This window comes from Zootermopsis nevadensis, unplaced genomic scaffold (genome assembly GCF_977971745.1).
Source record: "Zootermopsis nevadensis isolate Lab colony 2312 unplaced genomic scaffold, Znev_1.0 Znev_ptg000005l, whole genome shotgun sequence".
Taxonomy (NCBI): domain Eukaryota; kingdom Metazoa; phylum Arthropoda; class Insecta; order Blattodea; family Termopsidae; genus Zootermopsis; species Zootermopsis nevadensis.
This window is the reverse complement of record NW_028259137.1, coordinates 5,437,880-5,454,354: the sequence shown is the minus strand read 5'-3', so window position 1 is coordinate 5,454,354 and position 16,475 is coordinate 5,437,880. Positions and strand designations below refer to the sequence as shown.

The window sequence follows — 16,475 nt, the reverse complement described above, 5'->3', positions numbered from 1 at the left end:
TATGCCCTGCACAGCATAACATTAGTACCTGCCATAACCTAACCTATATCAAAATTTGACTGAATTCTGCCATGGATAACTTCATGTGGCAACACACTTTAATGTTTTTAATATTCCAATATGTTACCTACTACTACCTCTGCAAATCATATCAACTTATGACTCAATTAACATGTAGCATTACTAAGTCATAATGATAAACCCCCATACACCATTAAATTAATTTTAATAATTTCATAAGAAAATCCAGACTGCAAAATGAATTGTTAACCAGTCTGAAATTTATCCATCTCAATAAGGCAGCATACAGGACAATGCAATAATTCAATAACAAGTGTCTCATAAGTACTTACCACCAAAAGATGCCCAAAACATGCCTTTTCTATCAACATATAAAAAAGATGTGCTGACAGTTCACACAATAATACCAACAGGAGAATGCAAAAATGCAATATTAAGATGAATATATTTAAAAAGAAAAAAGTGACTGCAGCCTGTCAGTAGGGCTAATTACAGCACCTATGAAAACAAAATTTCCCCTCTGTTTCATTAGATATTCATCATACTGAAAGATATTTAAAATATGTGTATATGGTAACAAGCTTAAGTAGTGATGAACTGTTTTGGGAAAATGTTAGAATTCATGTACAGCAAATTTATAGTTGGCCAATATAAGCCAAAATTAGATTTTCTCAATTTTTCTTGTTAGCATCACAACCATCTCAATACAAATTCACTTCTGCAATGATGACAGTGCAAAAATAGGTGTGATGGAAAGATTCAAATAGAGTCAAATTACGTAGGATTTCACATAGGTAAGAATGAAAATCGCTGCCTCCATAATCAAGGGGCTTTCCATAAATATTTAAATGATGTGAGCAGAGCTCAGTGAAACATATAATATTATCAACAATTTTACATAAGGTTATCATCAGATAGACATCACTTCTAGTAGAGTAATAAAATTGTCTGTTCATCGCCAATCTTTTGGAAATTCCGCAGTAGATAAACCTATCATACTCCTTGGAAATAGATAAGCCTGGATTACTGTACAAGGTTCTAACAAAAGTTTCTTATCACAAACATTAAAAGTTCATTAAACAAATGCAACTCAGTGAGCAAATAAAGTGATTACAGTTGAATAATACTTTCCCTTTCCTACGCATTATTCAGCATTTTTGAGGAAAATGTTTCACACCAAAATGGTGCATTTTAACAAGGGGTTAAAGACCAATGCTGATAGGTTCTTGCAGAATGGTTCTCTGCTGAAAAAGCCTGAAGCAAACACTAATGTCACAAAATAAAATTTTAACAGCTGCTGTTAAGACAAAATTAATATCCCATTATGATCAGTGCCTTATTGGTGAGTGACACAGAAATCCAACCACGCCTTTGCAAGAACTGCCGTATTAATCATATCAATAGGGACAACAATTATAGGCAACACTGGACATCAGGAAGGATAAATCTTAATAACCTTGGCACTCTGACAATCAGTACTGTTTCAGTTTTAAATTAGCATGTTTTACAATACAGTGACTAGCAACATTAAGCAAGCCAGAGCAATCTGTAGTACCATCTTTAACCAAAAATAAAACACACATTTACTCAAAATTTGAACAGTTTATCCCTTCGGTAAAAACACATTCAGAGACCGGTAATATGGTCACTGTATTGTAAAGTTTTTCTATAATTAGAGCAAATAATAAATAGATATTAACATGTAATATTTTGCATTTAATGCAACAAATAAGACATCAATATATTACTCTTGATACCAAAATAATATCATACATAAATATTCCTAATACCAAACTAATATCAATTAACCATGATCCAAAAAAGACAATGAATAAGAATCAGTTAAATGCTTGGTTTCCAGAGTATCCTGCAACATTCACATTTTAAAAGTTACCGTGACCATGCTTACAAGCAGCCATTTCATCAATTCATAAAATACAGTAACCCTATGGAAGGGAGTAAATAATTATAATTACAGTTTACTCTCTTGAAGTCATGCAGCCAGCTTCTTCTTCAAATTTTCTGCCAGCTTGTCCATGAAAGCAAATGTCTCCAGATAATCTGAAGGCTGCACATTAGCCATGCCCTTAACACAAATTGCAAGGTCCTTTGTCATGTCACCGGCTTCAATGGTTTCAACACAGACTGCTTCTAGTTTGTTTGAAAAATCTGCAAGAGGTTTGTTGTTGTCCAGTTTTGCTCGATGGGCTAGCCCTTGGGTCCAGGCAAAAATTGAGGCAATTGGGTTGGTAGAAGTTTCCTTTCCTTGTTGGTAGAAGCGGTAGTGCCGTGTGACTGTCCCATGAGCTGCTTCTGCTTCTACTGTTTTACCATCAGGACTTATAAGTACCGAAGTCATCAGCCCAAGAGAACCATACCCTTGGGCAACAGTATCAGACTGCACATCTCCATCATAGTTCTTGCATGCCCAAACAAAACCTCCTTCTGACTTCATAGCATACGCCACCATGTCATCAATCAGACGATGTTCATACCAAATAGCTAGTGCTTCAAACTGAGGCTTATATTTGGTGTCATACAATTCCTGGAAAATATCTTTAAATCTTCCATCATACCTTTTTAAGATTGTGTTCTTGGTACTCAGATATAGTGGATATTTTCTGTCTAATGCATACTTGAATGAAGCGTGGGCAAAGGCTGTAATGGATTCATCAGTATTGAACATTCCTAGTGCAACACCTGGCCCCTTGTATTCATGAACAGTGTGAACAATTTCTTTAGAATCACTACCTGCTGGAGTCCACTTAAGCTCAAGCTTACCTGCTCCAGGAACAACAAAATCTGTGGCTTTGTACTGGTCAGCGTGTGCATGACGGCCAATGATAATCGGCTTGTTCCAACCGGTCACCAAACGAGGAATATTCTTGCAGATGATGGCTTCACGAAACACTGTTCCTCCCAAGATGTTTCGAATTGTACCATTCGGAGACTTCCACATTTTCTTCAACTTAAATTCTTCTACTCGCTTTTCATCGGGAGTGATTGTTGCACATTTAATGCCCACGTTATATTTCAGAATGGCATTTGCACAGTCTGTGGTCACTTGATCATCCGTTTTGTCTCTGTTTTCAATTCCAAGATCATACGTGTGAAGTTCTACATCTAGAAATGGCAAGATGAGCTTCTCCTTAATTAAATCCCATATAATTCTTGTCATTTCATCTCCAAGAATGTCCACTACCGGTCCCGCCTTTATTTTACCCATGTTGGGAATAGAAACAACTTCCAAGGCAATTCGAACACTCCTCGCTTCTACGTTCTGACGCCTACAGACAATCTATGTTAATGGAATATGCACGATACAGACTCTTACTAGTCATTCCTTCCTTGACCTTATTTCGTAACATACTGCTTACGTCACGAATCATACGTACGCAACCTTGGAAAAATCACATCCACAGAATCGCAAACTGAACACATTAATTTGACTCAAGTTTAGGTCAAATTTAAATAAAATTAAAAGGCTTCAAATCAACTCCGTTCCCGCCAAATAAGATATTACAACATTTGGAACATCTATACATAACTGCCATTGATTGCACTCCATACCAGGCATGAGTCGGCAAATAAAGCACCACTGATGTCGCCGCCTCCGAATGATAGATGGCAGCTCACACTTTGCTCGTCTGTGCCGACATGTTCTCTATCGTCACTCTTTGGCGGACATGTACACGGCGCATTTAAATGCTTAACTAAACGAAATAGAAATTTTGCCACTGTCTAACTTACAGTCTTAAAGCATACCTTCTCATTGCAATAATCCCTCAAGATAATAATGTTTTAAACATCACAACTACAATTACATTACACAAACTATACTGGGGCATTACTGCACCTAATCAATTTGCTACGAAAATAATGTTTGGATTAAAAGTATTAATTTTATGGTACATACCTGCAGACAAGCAAAAACACGTTTTTATCCACAAATGGAACCTTTACATAAATCATGCCAATTTGAAATATATGAATTGATTTTACTTTTCATATGGTTACAGCACCTACACCAAAGTTGGCTATGCCAGAGCCGTCAATTAGTTGTTGGATCCTCAGCGTAGAAGCCTCGGTTAGTGCAAACGTCACTTCTGTTAAACAAAGTAGAAGTTACAGTCTCGTATTTAACTTTCTAAAAAACTTTGGGAAATTGCGTGAGTAATGAAACTGAGATGTGGTTGGAGATGCAAGCTTTTGCACCATTTTTATACAGGCTGAAAAATCATGCATCTGTAACAAGAGGAAATGATAATTCATCACCCTGATGATAGTAGCAGTAAGTACTTCTGAAACCTTTGTAAACTTCTACCACACTACATCCCAGAAGACAAAGTTCTTCATACTTGCCACTGCGAAAAAATGAAATAGCACCCAGTAGACATTATTTAATTTCCTAATTTAAATTATGCAGTCAGACTGGGACATTGCAAATTATGTAGTTCCTCAAGGACCAGTATTACGTGGCCCTCTGCTTTCCCTCTTTAATACCAATGATCAAACAACCCCAATATTTAAATATAGGTTATAATAAGAAAACAATGAACGACAAATTTGAAATAACCTACACTGTAAAAACATACTGAATTCGTTATCCCCGAACTAAGTCTGGCACGCCTTGCCATGAGGAAAGTCACACCAGTCATGAAAATAGATACCCTAAACCCTTTACAGCGCAGTGGTAACTGCTTTAACGATCAATAACTCTGTATTTTGTCCACAGGGTCTGTTATGGGTTTCACATCATTCTCAGAGTAGAGCTATTTCTTTAACCAGCATCAACCAATTGATCTTCGTAACGGGCTCTTTGAGTTACAGCCTGAATTTAAAATTAGTTAAACTTTATCTTCATTCCACACAAAGTTATCTTCTGTGAAAATTCAACAGATACCAAAACAGTATTTAACATCCAAAAGAAAATCAGTAGAAAAATGGCAACTGTTTAAAAAAAGTGTTTTTTGTGAAGATGTACTTAAGAAATTTGTGTTCCTAGTACGGCTGTTTTCTTTGTAGAGAATGCTCCCCTGCTATTACTTCCAGTTACAATTCCCGCGGCCCTAAAGACAAGGCGTTTCATATGCCACATTTGCTGAATTTCTGTCTTAATTAATTCTGGTCTCCTTCCTCTCTGATGGTACTGCTGCATCGATCAGTACGCAAATTTTATCTTTCTTGTTTTTAATTATTATGCCTGACATATTTTCTAGAATTTACCTGTTCTACTACTTGATTCCATAATACTGACATATCTTCACATTCACACGCCGACCTAAGTATCTGTCCGAGTACCAACTTTGTACTGTTTCAAAGCCTAATGCCTCGTACAACTTCATATTCTTTACGTAGTTGGCGCCTACTCTTCACCTACGCTACACAGAAATTGTCCGTGCATCCTTTTTTATTCCCATTCTTCTGCTGTTTTGTGTTTGCTTTGTTGCACTTTGAAAATACTTCTCAAACTGTTACCTGACCAGATATATTCCTACTGGATCCTTATTCCAATTCACGGAGATAACAAACACACGTTTTCCTGTCAATCTGTGATTGGACAGCTGACCAACCACAAAAACCTTTCAAGATAATCATCCCAACTTTTGTCAAGACACACCTGGCCCTTATGAAGCTACCTACTTCCTTCTCATCAATGAGAAGCAGAAGAAAAAGAAAGAAGAGCTTTTATAACACATTTCATGCGTGTGTACGCAGTTTTTAAAATGCCCTCAGTTCAAATGACACAATCTAAAAATATTTATGACTTTTTAGAAACACGCCTACCTTCATACATGGGATTTTGACCCGCTACAAATATTAAATTTTATGCAAACTTATGCAGAAGTTGCTGTAGAATGCCTAAAGTTTGTTTCAGCGCAGGCTCCATTCCAAATCAGTTTTACGACATCTAAGTGTAGCGTAATGCTGTATTTTATACTTCCAATGAAATTTCATCAAGGTTATCAAATTCTGAAGATTTCTGTCTTCTGGGTTATTGCGCTGTGTAGTCTGGTCGATGTTAACCAACGTTTCAGAGGTCATACTGCCTCCGTCATCAGGGCGATGAATATGCCAATAGGGTGTGAGGAGTTGGATTTTATAGGCAGGGAAGTGAAAGGTGTAGCCTGCCCCGAGCCAATGGGAGCAGGTATGGGAGTGGACCAATGGTAGCACGTGGGCGAGGGTGGGAGAGGGAGAGAAAGGTGAGTGTAGTTGTATGGATAAAGGCCCTGAAAAGGGCCGAGTTAGTGGTCTGGTTGGTTCTGGCGGCGCACATCTTCATATTCACCGCTGTGAGAACCTCAAGCCTTATCAAATTCTATTTCTCTCAGCAACGCAAAGTACTGGGCAATTTTAATAACTCATCTTCTTTATCATGTCCGACTGATTTTAATGCAGAAAAGTAGCCCTAATTTGCATACCAGCCTATAGGAAAAATGTACTGTCGTAATTCTCATAAGGTGAAATAGCCAAATACTAATATATTTTTCATACTTTCAGATCACTGACTTATTTTGAACATGAAGCTGTTAAAGCCAGGAATATTTTGAACAAACTAGGATGGTTGGCAAGTCTTTGTTAAAGTGCACAACTGTTGGTAATATTGGTTACTCAAAGTTTAGGAATTCATCAACGAAGAAAGACTGGAGGTTGCGATGAATATGAAGATGACTGTCTTCTGAGTTGTAGCACGATGATCACTCTGATGATAGAGGCAGCAAGGACCTCTGACACGTCGGTAAACTTGTGCCAGACTATGCGGCACTACAACCCAGAAGGCGGCCATCTTCTTTCATCTACTTGTGTGTTTACAGCTTCTCTTACCAACTGCGATATCAGTATATCAGGCAGAATCGCTGTTATCAAATACCAAAAGTCGCCATCAGCATGACGGCAAAAGCAAGGACCTGAAATTTTAAAGATGTGCAGAAATATTAAGATTTATAAGATGAACGACCCTCACTAAAAATTATTTTAAGGTTACAGTGGACGACGCAGACATGTTCAGACCAGACTTTAAAAAGTAGCCATGTTCTGCTTACGGATGTTGGTGAAAAGTAAAATTGCAACTTCCTAATAACATTCAAGGCCATATCAACACTTTTGGGCCATGGCGACCGATCGGATCTGCCACGTTTCTAGACACAAAAAAATTAATTGAAATAAACAAGAAGAGGTAAAGGATCAATAACATTTTGAAACAATTTCCATACAATCTGACAAGTAAAAAAGGCAACGGAAAGAATTTTCGTGTAAAACAAAATTTCCTCTGGATTGCTCATAATATACCTTTATTAATGTCTGTTAATTGCACAAGCTAACAGCAGACCAAATACTTGACAGGTGCCTTAATGATTGAATAGGGATACATACGAATAAACATAATGCCGGAACAAAAGCATAAGTGATTCATGCCGACGTCTTCGTGTCTGAAGCGGCAAGTGCTACATACAGACGCACGGCTGACTGGAGTCAGTTTAGTCAGTCCTCGGTGTACTCAAACGGTTCTGGGGGCTCAGGTTCCTTGTCGTCATCTGGCTTGGGTCCAAAGGCTGCAAAGAGACGCAACTCATATGACAGTGAAGGATCAACTCCAGTGCCCATTTATTTGTGCCATCATCACACAAATATATGCAATGTGAACACAGACTGGTGACCACCACCACCAACTTGAGGGATTCCGTTCTGTTCAAATCGCCTTTAGTCGATCCATGTTTCTACATGTATTCTAACATGACCATAATTCAAAATAATCCGTCGTACCATTTACTCCAGAAGGCCACACGTAAAGCTATTAATCTGCAATTCCTTTATAATTTCTTCTTCACTCCTCTCTGTCTCATTTTGCTTCCGTTTTGGCCGTCCAGTATTCTACGTGAGTTTTCAAACAGAAGCGCGATTTTCAGTATAATTACATGAGTTTTATTAAAAATAAAAAATAAAAATTCTTGATAGTCGTTCGGTTCATACACGATTAGAATTTTGTACAACCGTGAAATATGGTTTCCTACTCAGAAGGAAGATGTCACTAAGAGCGAAAAACTTCTGTTTCTTGATAAAAGAAGATTACACCAGGTAACGTTTTCTGTATTTATCCAATCTGTCGTCAAGGTTGATATTACTAACATAATAGATTTTCCTACGCTACTCCTTGATTAAAAATAATATTCTTATGGTACAGACCGGCAACCGGCTCCACCAGCTCCTCAGCAGCACCCGGTTTCACATGACGGACCATAACGATTCCTCCAATAGTCAGATCCTTGAGAGGAGAGTAACACGCTCCGTCAACCTGCTGCAGAACCTTCAGCTGAAAAATAAAACATTTCTTTTTTACTCGTCAGTACTTTACGTAAAATGTCATTAACATTTATTCTCACCCCATGCAAAACTGAATTATGTACTGGGAGGATTTTTTTACCAAAAACGATTATTTGAATAAAATATCTAGAAATCTTGATTTTAGGGCAGTTAATTTATTTTTACTTCCGTGCAAAAAATTCATGTATTATCTGTAGTTTATTTAATGATGTTATCAGTAGCTCAGAGTGACAGGAAGTTTAACCTCTACTGAATGGAAAAAAGGAGACTTAAACCAGCTTACTGCGACTCCAGATTAGCGGCTGGTGTTAAGCGAGTTCAACACAGAGTGAGACGAACTCCGCTTAAGCTGCAATACAAAGTCCGTAAAGGTAAATGAAAAACAGAATGTGGTACTATCCCAACATCTGCCTGGAGGACGAAGGAAAACCAGGGCTAACCATCTGGCTCTAAAATGGTGATTTCTGTTTTTTGTATAAACGGCAGTTCAACAGACGTTTTAATTCTGGTGTCCGTAGTCCTGACGGTTCTTTCGTCGAACAATAAACTGGCGCCCGTCCATCGTGGATGCAACAATAATAGTCGATTAATAACCAACTATTTGTTTTGCTAAATTCTGTCAAGTTACTGGCACCAATCTTTTCTTTCGGATACAAAGGCCGCTTTCCACACAGGCCCAAATTCAATGTCTGTTATTAAAGTTTCAAAACATCCAAAATTTTATCCCAACTTATTTTTTGGAATTTAACTTTTGGGCTCCTCAAACACACAACAGGTATTTTGAGAAAAACCTCTTCATTCGGGTGCCCCTTGAATAGTCAGGTCCCAAGCTCTGGCTTCTACGTAACTCTGGCGCTAGCCCTTTTTCTTTTAAACGTTTAGATGAAAATCAACGACCAATTCAGACATGTAATGCATCCAAAGCACCGCCCTCTTTTGAAAAGAATCTCCGCCCACATGGTTTAAACTCTGCATCGATGCCAGCAAAAGGATTAAAAGGACAACTGCGACTATGAAAGAAAAAGTATAAATAAATAAATGATAAGCCTGTACTCCGCCTCATCTCTCCTCCCACCTGCGACTTCATGATTCGTGCTGGGTTGTTCAGAATCTCGAAGTTGGGTTCTGGTTCTTTCTTGGTCTCCTCCTCCTTGATTGCAGTAGTTGCCTTCTTCTCAACAGATCCTGCTCTCTTCTCATCCTTATCTTTCTCCTTCTTGTCTTCCTTTTCTTTCTTTTCATCTTTCTTTTCCTTTCCTTCATCCTTGTCTTCATCCTAAATTCAATGACACAAATTCTATCAAGGAAGTAAATTATCGACAAACACATTTAACGCAATTTAGACTTAGGATTATAACAAATTCAGTGAGCACGCTTACTCGATACCAAATTCCGTCAAACTATTTTTTTCACAACAAACTTATTACACGGACAGAGAAAATCGCTCTGAAGCGCTGATGTTGATTCTGAACAGCAATATTCCGAAGGACCTGCTTTCGGAGCATCACAGTTCTACAGTACACGACGGTGAAAGAATAGGGGAGAAAGTGTACCGAAAAATAACGTAAACTGCAACTCTTAAGGGCTATAAAAATTAACAACCCAGCTGATTCAATGCGAATGATGCTTTTCATTAATAACATTTTTGCTGAAGAAAGTTCAGTGCATATGTACTGAACTGGTGAAAGTGCTTACCACTTCCATCTTATCAGACTCGCGCTGCAGACCGCGTCCGGCCTCTCGACGACGAGCCCGAGCGGCGATACTGAGCACGGCCGTCGTCACCTTCTCCCTCTCCTCTCGCTTCTTTTCCTCCAGCGGCGGAGGGTAAGCAAACATCGAGGGACGAGCATTGGAACGGAACTCAAGTTTCGGCATCTGAAAGCAGGCGATCTTTTACTTTCGGACATGTCGTAGTTAAACAAAACACAAACTTAACTCATTTCAATAAATAAATAGAACAATTAGTTGCAGAAGCTTCCATATTTTTAATATTATCGGGTTATTAAAGAAATGGAGTAAATGTTGAAGTCAGCAACTTCTGATTTAAATCAATATCTGGATTATAGTTTGGGATAAAAATAGTTTTTATGTTATGTGAACATGTTGATCAGAAACAAAAGCGAGCTTCAATTACAATTTTGTTATGACCGCGGATAATAAAAAGTCTCGTCGATTAATGGCAGCAGACGTGAGATTTCTAACAATAACAGAAGGGAAAATCAAAGGGGCAGAGTAATAAATTAGAGCATTAAAGAGAATCTGGTGATCACAACTCAAACTCAAGAACATGAAGCGAAAACAAAATAGGAATATCAGTAAAGTAAAGCCGTCCTGCCGTACACCATGCAAGCACTTGGGGGGAGAGGCGGTATAGCTCCCACTCATTTTTAACCTTGACATTAGATGGGGATGAGCGGTCAGCTTCACATCCCAGCCGCTCTTTACCCCCAGGAAAAGGACCCCAGTACCCACCGGACAAGGGGCGGGGTAGCCTGGACACAGATGCCCGACGATAAATCCTCTGCGCCCGTCAGAGATCGAACCCTGGTCGTCCAGTCCGTAGTCAAGTCACTATACTGATTGAGCTACCCCGGCTCGTACACATAAAATACGAGTATGAATCGCGATACATCCAAATGACATATTCAGGCCCTCAATTTGGCAGACGCTGAACTGTTTCATCTGCAGTTGTTACGTCCTTACAGACGGATGAAGAAAGAAGAGCCAATGGGAATGCCCCTATTGCTGCAAAACAAATCTAGGTTATGACTTGATTAACCTCGAGTGTCTCCTCCATCTTTGGGTACGAGGCACGGGCCAACGTACCTTGAGCTGAGCGTTAAGAGCAATGAGACAGGTTGGTGTGAAGGCCAGGGCCAGGCAGTGCGCCAGAGGGAACCAGTACCAGTACTGCGTGAACACCAGCACGCCAACCACCGCAAGCATGTTGGTGTGGCCAGTCCGCGACTGCAGGGACACCGTCACGTTCCGACCTCCTGTAACAATGAAGTACGGGGACCGAACATCTACAAACTTTGTTACAAGCGCAGTTTCCGCTAATATATTTAAATACATGACGTTCCTGTCAGAGTGCTCATCAAGTGATTAATTACCAGGGCCTAAAGAAAGTGAACTAAACTTTATCTGGAAATGGAATACGTCACTTGGAGACGTAGGTACGGATAAGTACAAATTATTAAAATTAATCAACTGGACTGAACTGGCTCTTATGATCACAGTTACAAATGTTCGGCCTCACAATTTTTCTTGATCAGGTGAACAACCATTAACTGCTCATGGAAACAGGTAATTTATTCGTCTTCTTTTCTCATATTAACATTTAACATTCAGTGAGGGCTTAAATTTAAAATTAAATTTGTTTCACCTACAGCACAGTCACTGGCAACCATGAACTATTGCTGAAGGTGGTTTCTGCGAAAGCTTGTCCCAGAAAAGGAGGCATTTAATAATGGATTACCACCCACCTGCATCAATGATGCCCTGTGCTAAGATGGCACCATACTTGGCCATCACATCCTCGTGCTTGTCCACAATCACTTTGGCATACAACGCACGGAAGTCTTTCACCTACAAAATAAAAGTTAACACATCAAGTTCATTGTCAGCTTCATGGGATAGACTAAATATCCTGTCATGGCTCACGTCTAAACCGATATTTTTCTGGGTGTCCTACGTTCTCTTCTTCCTCTCGGTTTATACGAGGGTCACTCCACTGTATGGTGGGTGTGGCAACAGTCCACCTCAATTTTTCAATTTTGTGATCGTCTCCGTGGTCTTCAAACTGACGTGCGACCGGGCAGGGGGACCCACCTCACACAGACCTTCTAAAATCCCAACTGTTCTGCACACACACTGGCTTCTGCAATGCCCGGTCGGAGTGACAATTGTTTCAGTTATGCGTCTGTCCGCCATGATCATGTTGTTCACCATCTAAACACTGGCGTCCGTCCGCGCTGACTGTGGCCTGCCGCAAATCGCGAATGTTTACATGTCAACCTTTGCCTGATGTTCTTTGTGCCAAGGGACCAACTGTGCTGCGATCGACAGTATCCTCCCCGTAAACATTCTGCAATCGCTTGTGGATGTTTCCCACCGTCTCGTTCTCACACACCAGGAACTCGATAACAGAATGTTGTTTCTAACAACGTCTAGGAGAGCAGCCATGTTTAACGAGTGACACACATGCGCCACTTGCGGGAGAAGGATGAACTAAGTTTTAATTTGTGCGGGACGAATGTGTGTGTGTTCTATATGAACAGCAACTCGGTACAGTAAAAGGGAATTTTTTTTTAAAAAAAAGGTACATTACTTTTGGAGAGACCCTCGTATTCATGTGCTATTTTTGGAATCTGTCAGTCATCCATCTTGTTTAAGTGTTGTATCCATTTGTTCCTAAACTCTTCAGTCTTATTCTGTATTTTAAATATCCAAGATCGTCTCTGGCAGATCCAATAGTCATTAAGTTTATCTGTTACTTAATACCAAACCTCACTCGATCCGAACAAACATGTTTTCTTGACTTTTATCTTTTCTACTGAAACTTATTTATGGTCCCAACTATGATCTCTATGAACCATTCAGAGAGGCAGAGAATAATCCTGCCAGTGCAGACAAGTGAAGGAATCAATACAAATGGGTAATGGTCTTCTGGTAATTTCTACCCTCAAGACTGAAGCAGAAAGCTCCCCCCCAAAACAATAATAACCACCTGCAAGACCATGATTTAATTTTTCACCACAATCAAATCTTGAACATTTTTATAAAAAAAAAAATTACCAACCTGGAACACGCCTGCAGTGACACTGCACACTCCTACCAACATATCAGAAATACAAGAGCACTGCTCTGTGCGCATGTTATGCAGTAGGCACAGTTTGAACCTTACCTTAGGGCACGTGTGTTCCGTCTGCTGGATGATGATCATGGCAGACGCTATCAGCGCACCCTGGCGGACAAAGTTAACCGGGTCATTGGTCATCGGATCCAACAGTGCAATGGCTTCCTGCAAAAAAAACGCAACTTATTCATAATTGTAAGATTTGAGGTTTTCACAGCGGCGAGTCTGAAGATTTCTGTCTTCTGGGTTGTTGCGCCGCGTAGTCTGGTTCATCGCCCTGATGACGGAGGCAGCATGACCTCCGAAACGTTAGTAAACATCGACCATACTACACAGCGCAACAACCCAGAAGACAGAAATCTTTATACTCTGATGAAGGAGGCAGTATGACCTCTGAAACGTTGGTTAACATCGACCAGACTACACAGCGCAACAACCCAGAAGACAGAAATCTTTATACTCTGATGAAGGAGGCAGTATGACCTCTGAAACGTTGGTTAACATCGACCAGACTACACAGCGCAACAACCCAGAAGACAGAAATCTTTATACTCTGATGAAGGAGGCAGTATGACCTCTGAAACGTTGGTTAACATCGACCAGACTACACAGCGCAACAACCCAGAAGACAGAAATCTTTATACTCTGATGAAGGAGGCAGTATGACCTCCGAAACGTTGGTTAACATGGACCAGACTACACAGCGCAACAACTCAGAAGACAGAATTCTTCTTATTCATAATTACTTCAAACTGGTACAACAAACAGCGCATTTCACGTTCTAGCTTGATAAAACGTAAATAAGGAACGCACATGTAGAAAACTAAACTAAAACAGGAGTGAAATAGAACTAATTCTATTTAGTGTAACATAAGCTAAAATAATTCAGGTAATAAAAACAAAATCCTGTCACAGTGGCCGCGCGGTCTGAGGCGTGGGCCTTCTGCCGCTTGGTCGCTGGGACCGTGGGTTCGAATCCCACTCAAGCCATGGATGTTGTGCTGTCCTGTGTACAGGCAAGAGGTCTTGCGACAGGCTAATCGCTCGTCCAAATGTCTAAACAGATCACGCAACTGAACCTTATTCCAGAGGCAAGCCTTCTTTGTTTGGTCCACATGGTGGAGACTCTAAAAACAGTGCTGGCAAGTGATCTGGGCGCTAAACATCCATTTTGCAAATGCACAGTTTCAAAATCTAAATGTTTTTCTAATTTATCCGCCCTTAATATTAATGATTTATTTGGGGGGGGGGGGGCTCGCCTTTATCATAGATGAGGGCCTCGGATATCGATTTCACGCGATGTTTCAAACTGTACAAAAATACTCTTAACAAAAGTGGCATATTTTTTTTGGAATGCCTAGTACCACACACAATTTTGAACTATTCTATGCTGAGGAGTGCTACTGATTGAAACTATATTTAAAATGCCATAACCTAAAAAGCGATGCTCTTTGTCTTGAGGTTTCAATCTAGAACAAATAAATTCTCAAGAGATGCGTCAATCATTAATTTGCATTACCGTATACGACAGCGTACCAGTATCTTTAATTATTCTTCCCCCACTAAACGAGCCCAGGAACAGGTCCTGACGTTCAGGACAGCTGCAAGTCCCAGCGAGCATTATTCCAAGAAAAACAGCGTTCAATTGAGAACGAGAAACAGACCGAGGCACGGAAAAATAAACCATTACCCCACGTTTTACGAGGGATGCAAATTAATGTGAATTTATACATAACTGTACATACAAAACAAACAAAACTACAGATCTGTTTTTTATTGGTGCGAAACCTGGTCCCTCTCTCTAAAAAAAGACACAAACGAATATTTTGAAACGAGGGGGGGCTGCGAGACTAAGACGGACGGAGAAATACGAAATTCGTACTAAGTTTTACTCATAAAAACTCCAGGGAAAACACCTCTGATACCAAGGCACAGCTAGAAGGATAATACTAAAATGGATCCTGCAGAACCAGGGTGTGAGGTTCAAGTGGCGGGCTCTTGCGTGCACAATGAAAGGTCGACTCACATAAAGGCGGGAAATTTGTTGGCGAGGTTATCATCACATTCAGATCTCAAATTACAATAACATCATTTTAAGTATAACTTTCGTCTGGCTCTATATACATGCGAAGTTAACTTCAACTTCTTTCTTTGGCATTCAAAACGCTGGTCGGTTGTTATGCTCAAACAGAGTGACTTTTATAATCACGTCGCACCGCCACAAATCTCTGGGTACAAAACGCTAAATTACAAATTAAAATATCCATCAATGAAATTAAAATTGGACATACGAAACTACTACAAATTCCAGTGGCGGAACCAAAGAACCGAAATGAACTGCAACTTGAAACAACGAAGCCCACAGAAAGTAATGATTAAAGAATCTGTTTCTGCCCACAAAGACAATCGAATTAACGACGTTTATTATCAGCTGCGCTGATTAATTATTACGACCAAACGATACCCACAGACAAGTCCGAGTTGCAGGAAACAATCAGCGAATGGCTCTCGCCTGTGTTTCGACGTACGCAAAACACGGGTGTCGGAAGAGTTGCAGATGCACCAAAGCGTTGCGGACTGTGACGAGATAAGTCATCACGGTGTACCACACAAAGGTTTTACGGCACAAAGACGGGCGAATTGTGGCATCTGTTGACTTGATCGTTATCACCGAATGTTCGTGGATTTGGTAGGAAAGCCTTACCACTCATTTAAATCTCACATCCGCCTTGTGACAGCCGTGCACATTCTGAAGATTAAAAAAAGTCTCAACGTTACTCGTTACAGGAAGACAAGGGAGATCTGGTGTGATTATCTGTTGCAAGTACAGCGGTGCGAATCCCAGTACTGCCAACGTTGGCAGCGGAAGTTCCAGGGACACAAGAAAATGAGGTCAGGAACTCCTGTTCTGAGCAAATATTTTTCTAAAGAATTACAAAAACTCGTGAAAATCCGACAAACAAATCGTTGTTTAAAACGGGACTGAAGAGTTGTTTATTTCCACACCACGTCGTTGGCCGTACACAAATGGGAAATACAAAATATCTGGTACTCTCGTCGCCAATAGCGCGGATTCGACGGACGGACATCAACGAAGAAATAAAAAGACTCCCAAGTTACGTTGAAACAAAACCCGAAAAAATGCAACATGAGAACGGGATGACGGGATGACGATGATAATAACCTCCGTAAACAAAATAATGAGACAAATAAAAGTAGAATTCGATACCGACTCACGTGAAGGCAGTCAGACCTTTCTGTTTCCATG

General features: G+C 40.0%; 3 protein-coding genes across 3 annotated transcripts in view; all 3 read right to left on the bottom strand.

Moving 5' to 3' along the window:
* Window positions 1-1,576, bottom strand: part of ttk (zinc finger and BTB domain-containing protein ttk) — a 72,187-nt gene extending 70,611 nt beyond the window's left edge. The window contains exon 1 of the mRNA XM_022084477.2: window positions 354-1,576. The gene's annotated coding sequence lies outside the window, so the exon portion shown is untranslated. The remainder of the gene's footprint in view (window positions 1-353) is intronic.
* A 140-nt stretch (window positions 1,577-1,716) lies between these two features.
* Idh (isocitrate dehydrogenase [NADP] cytoplasmic) lies at window positions 1,717-3,511 on the bottom strand. Its single transcript, XM_022084480.1, has one exon. The coding sequence runs from the start codon at window positions 3,245-3,247 to the stop codon at window positions 2,015-2,017; it is 1,233 nt and encodes a 410-aa protein (XP_021940172.1). The 5' UTR covers window positions 3,248-3,511; the 3' UTR covers window positions 1,717-2,014.
* A 3,788-nt stretch (window positions 3,512-7,299) lies between these two features.
* Rpn2 (Regulatory particle non-ATPase 2) overlaps window positions 7,300-16,475 on the bottom strand; it is a 233,167-nt gene continuing 223,991 nt past the window's right edge. The window contains exons 13-19 of the mRNA XM_087343418.1: window positions 13,256-13,372; window positions 11,835-11,937; window positions 11,176-11,345; window positions 10,042-10,224; window positions 9,422-9,622; window positions 8,209-8,335; window positions 7,300-7,577 (exon numbers count right to left, since the gene is read on the bottom strand). Coding sequence (XP_087199544.1) covers window positions 7,507-7,577; window positions 8,209-8,335; window positions 9,422-9,622; window positions 10,042-10,224; window positions 11,176-11,345; window positions 11,835-11,937; window positions 13,256-13,372 — 972 coding nt within the window. The 3' untranslated portion in view covers window positions 7,300-7,506. The remainder of the gene's footprint in view (window positions 7,578-8,208; window positions 8,336-9,421; window positions 9,623-10,041; window positions 10,225-11,175; window positions 11,346-11,834; window positions 11,938-13,255; window positions 13,373-16,475) is intronic.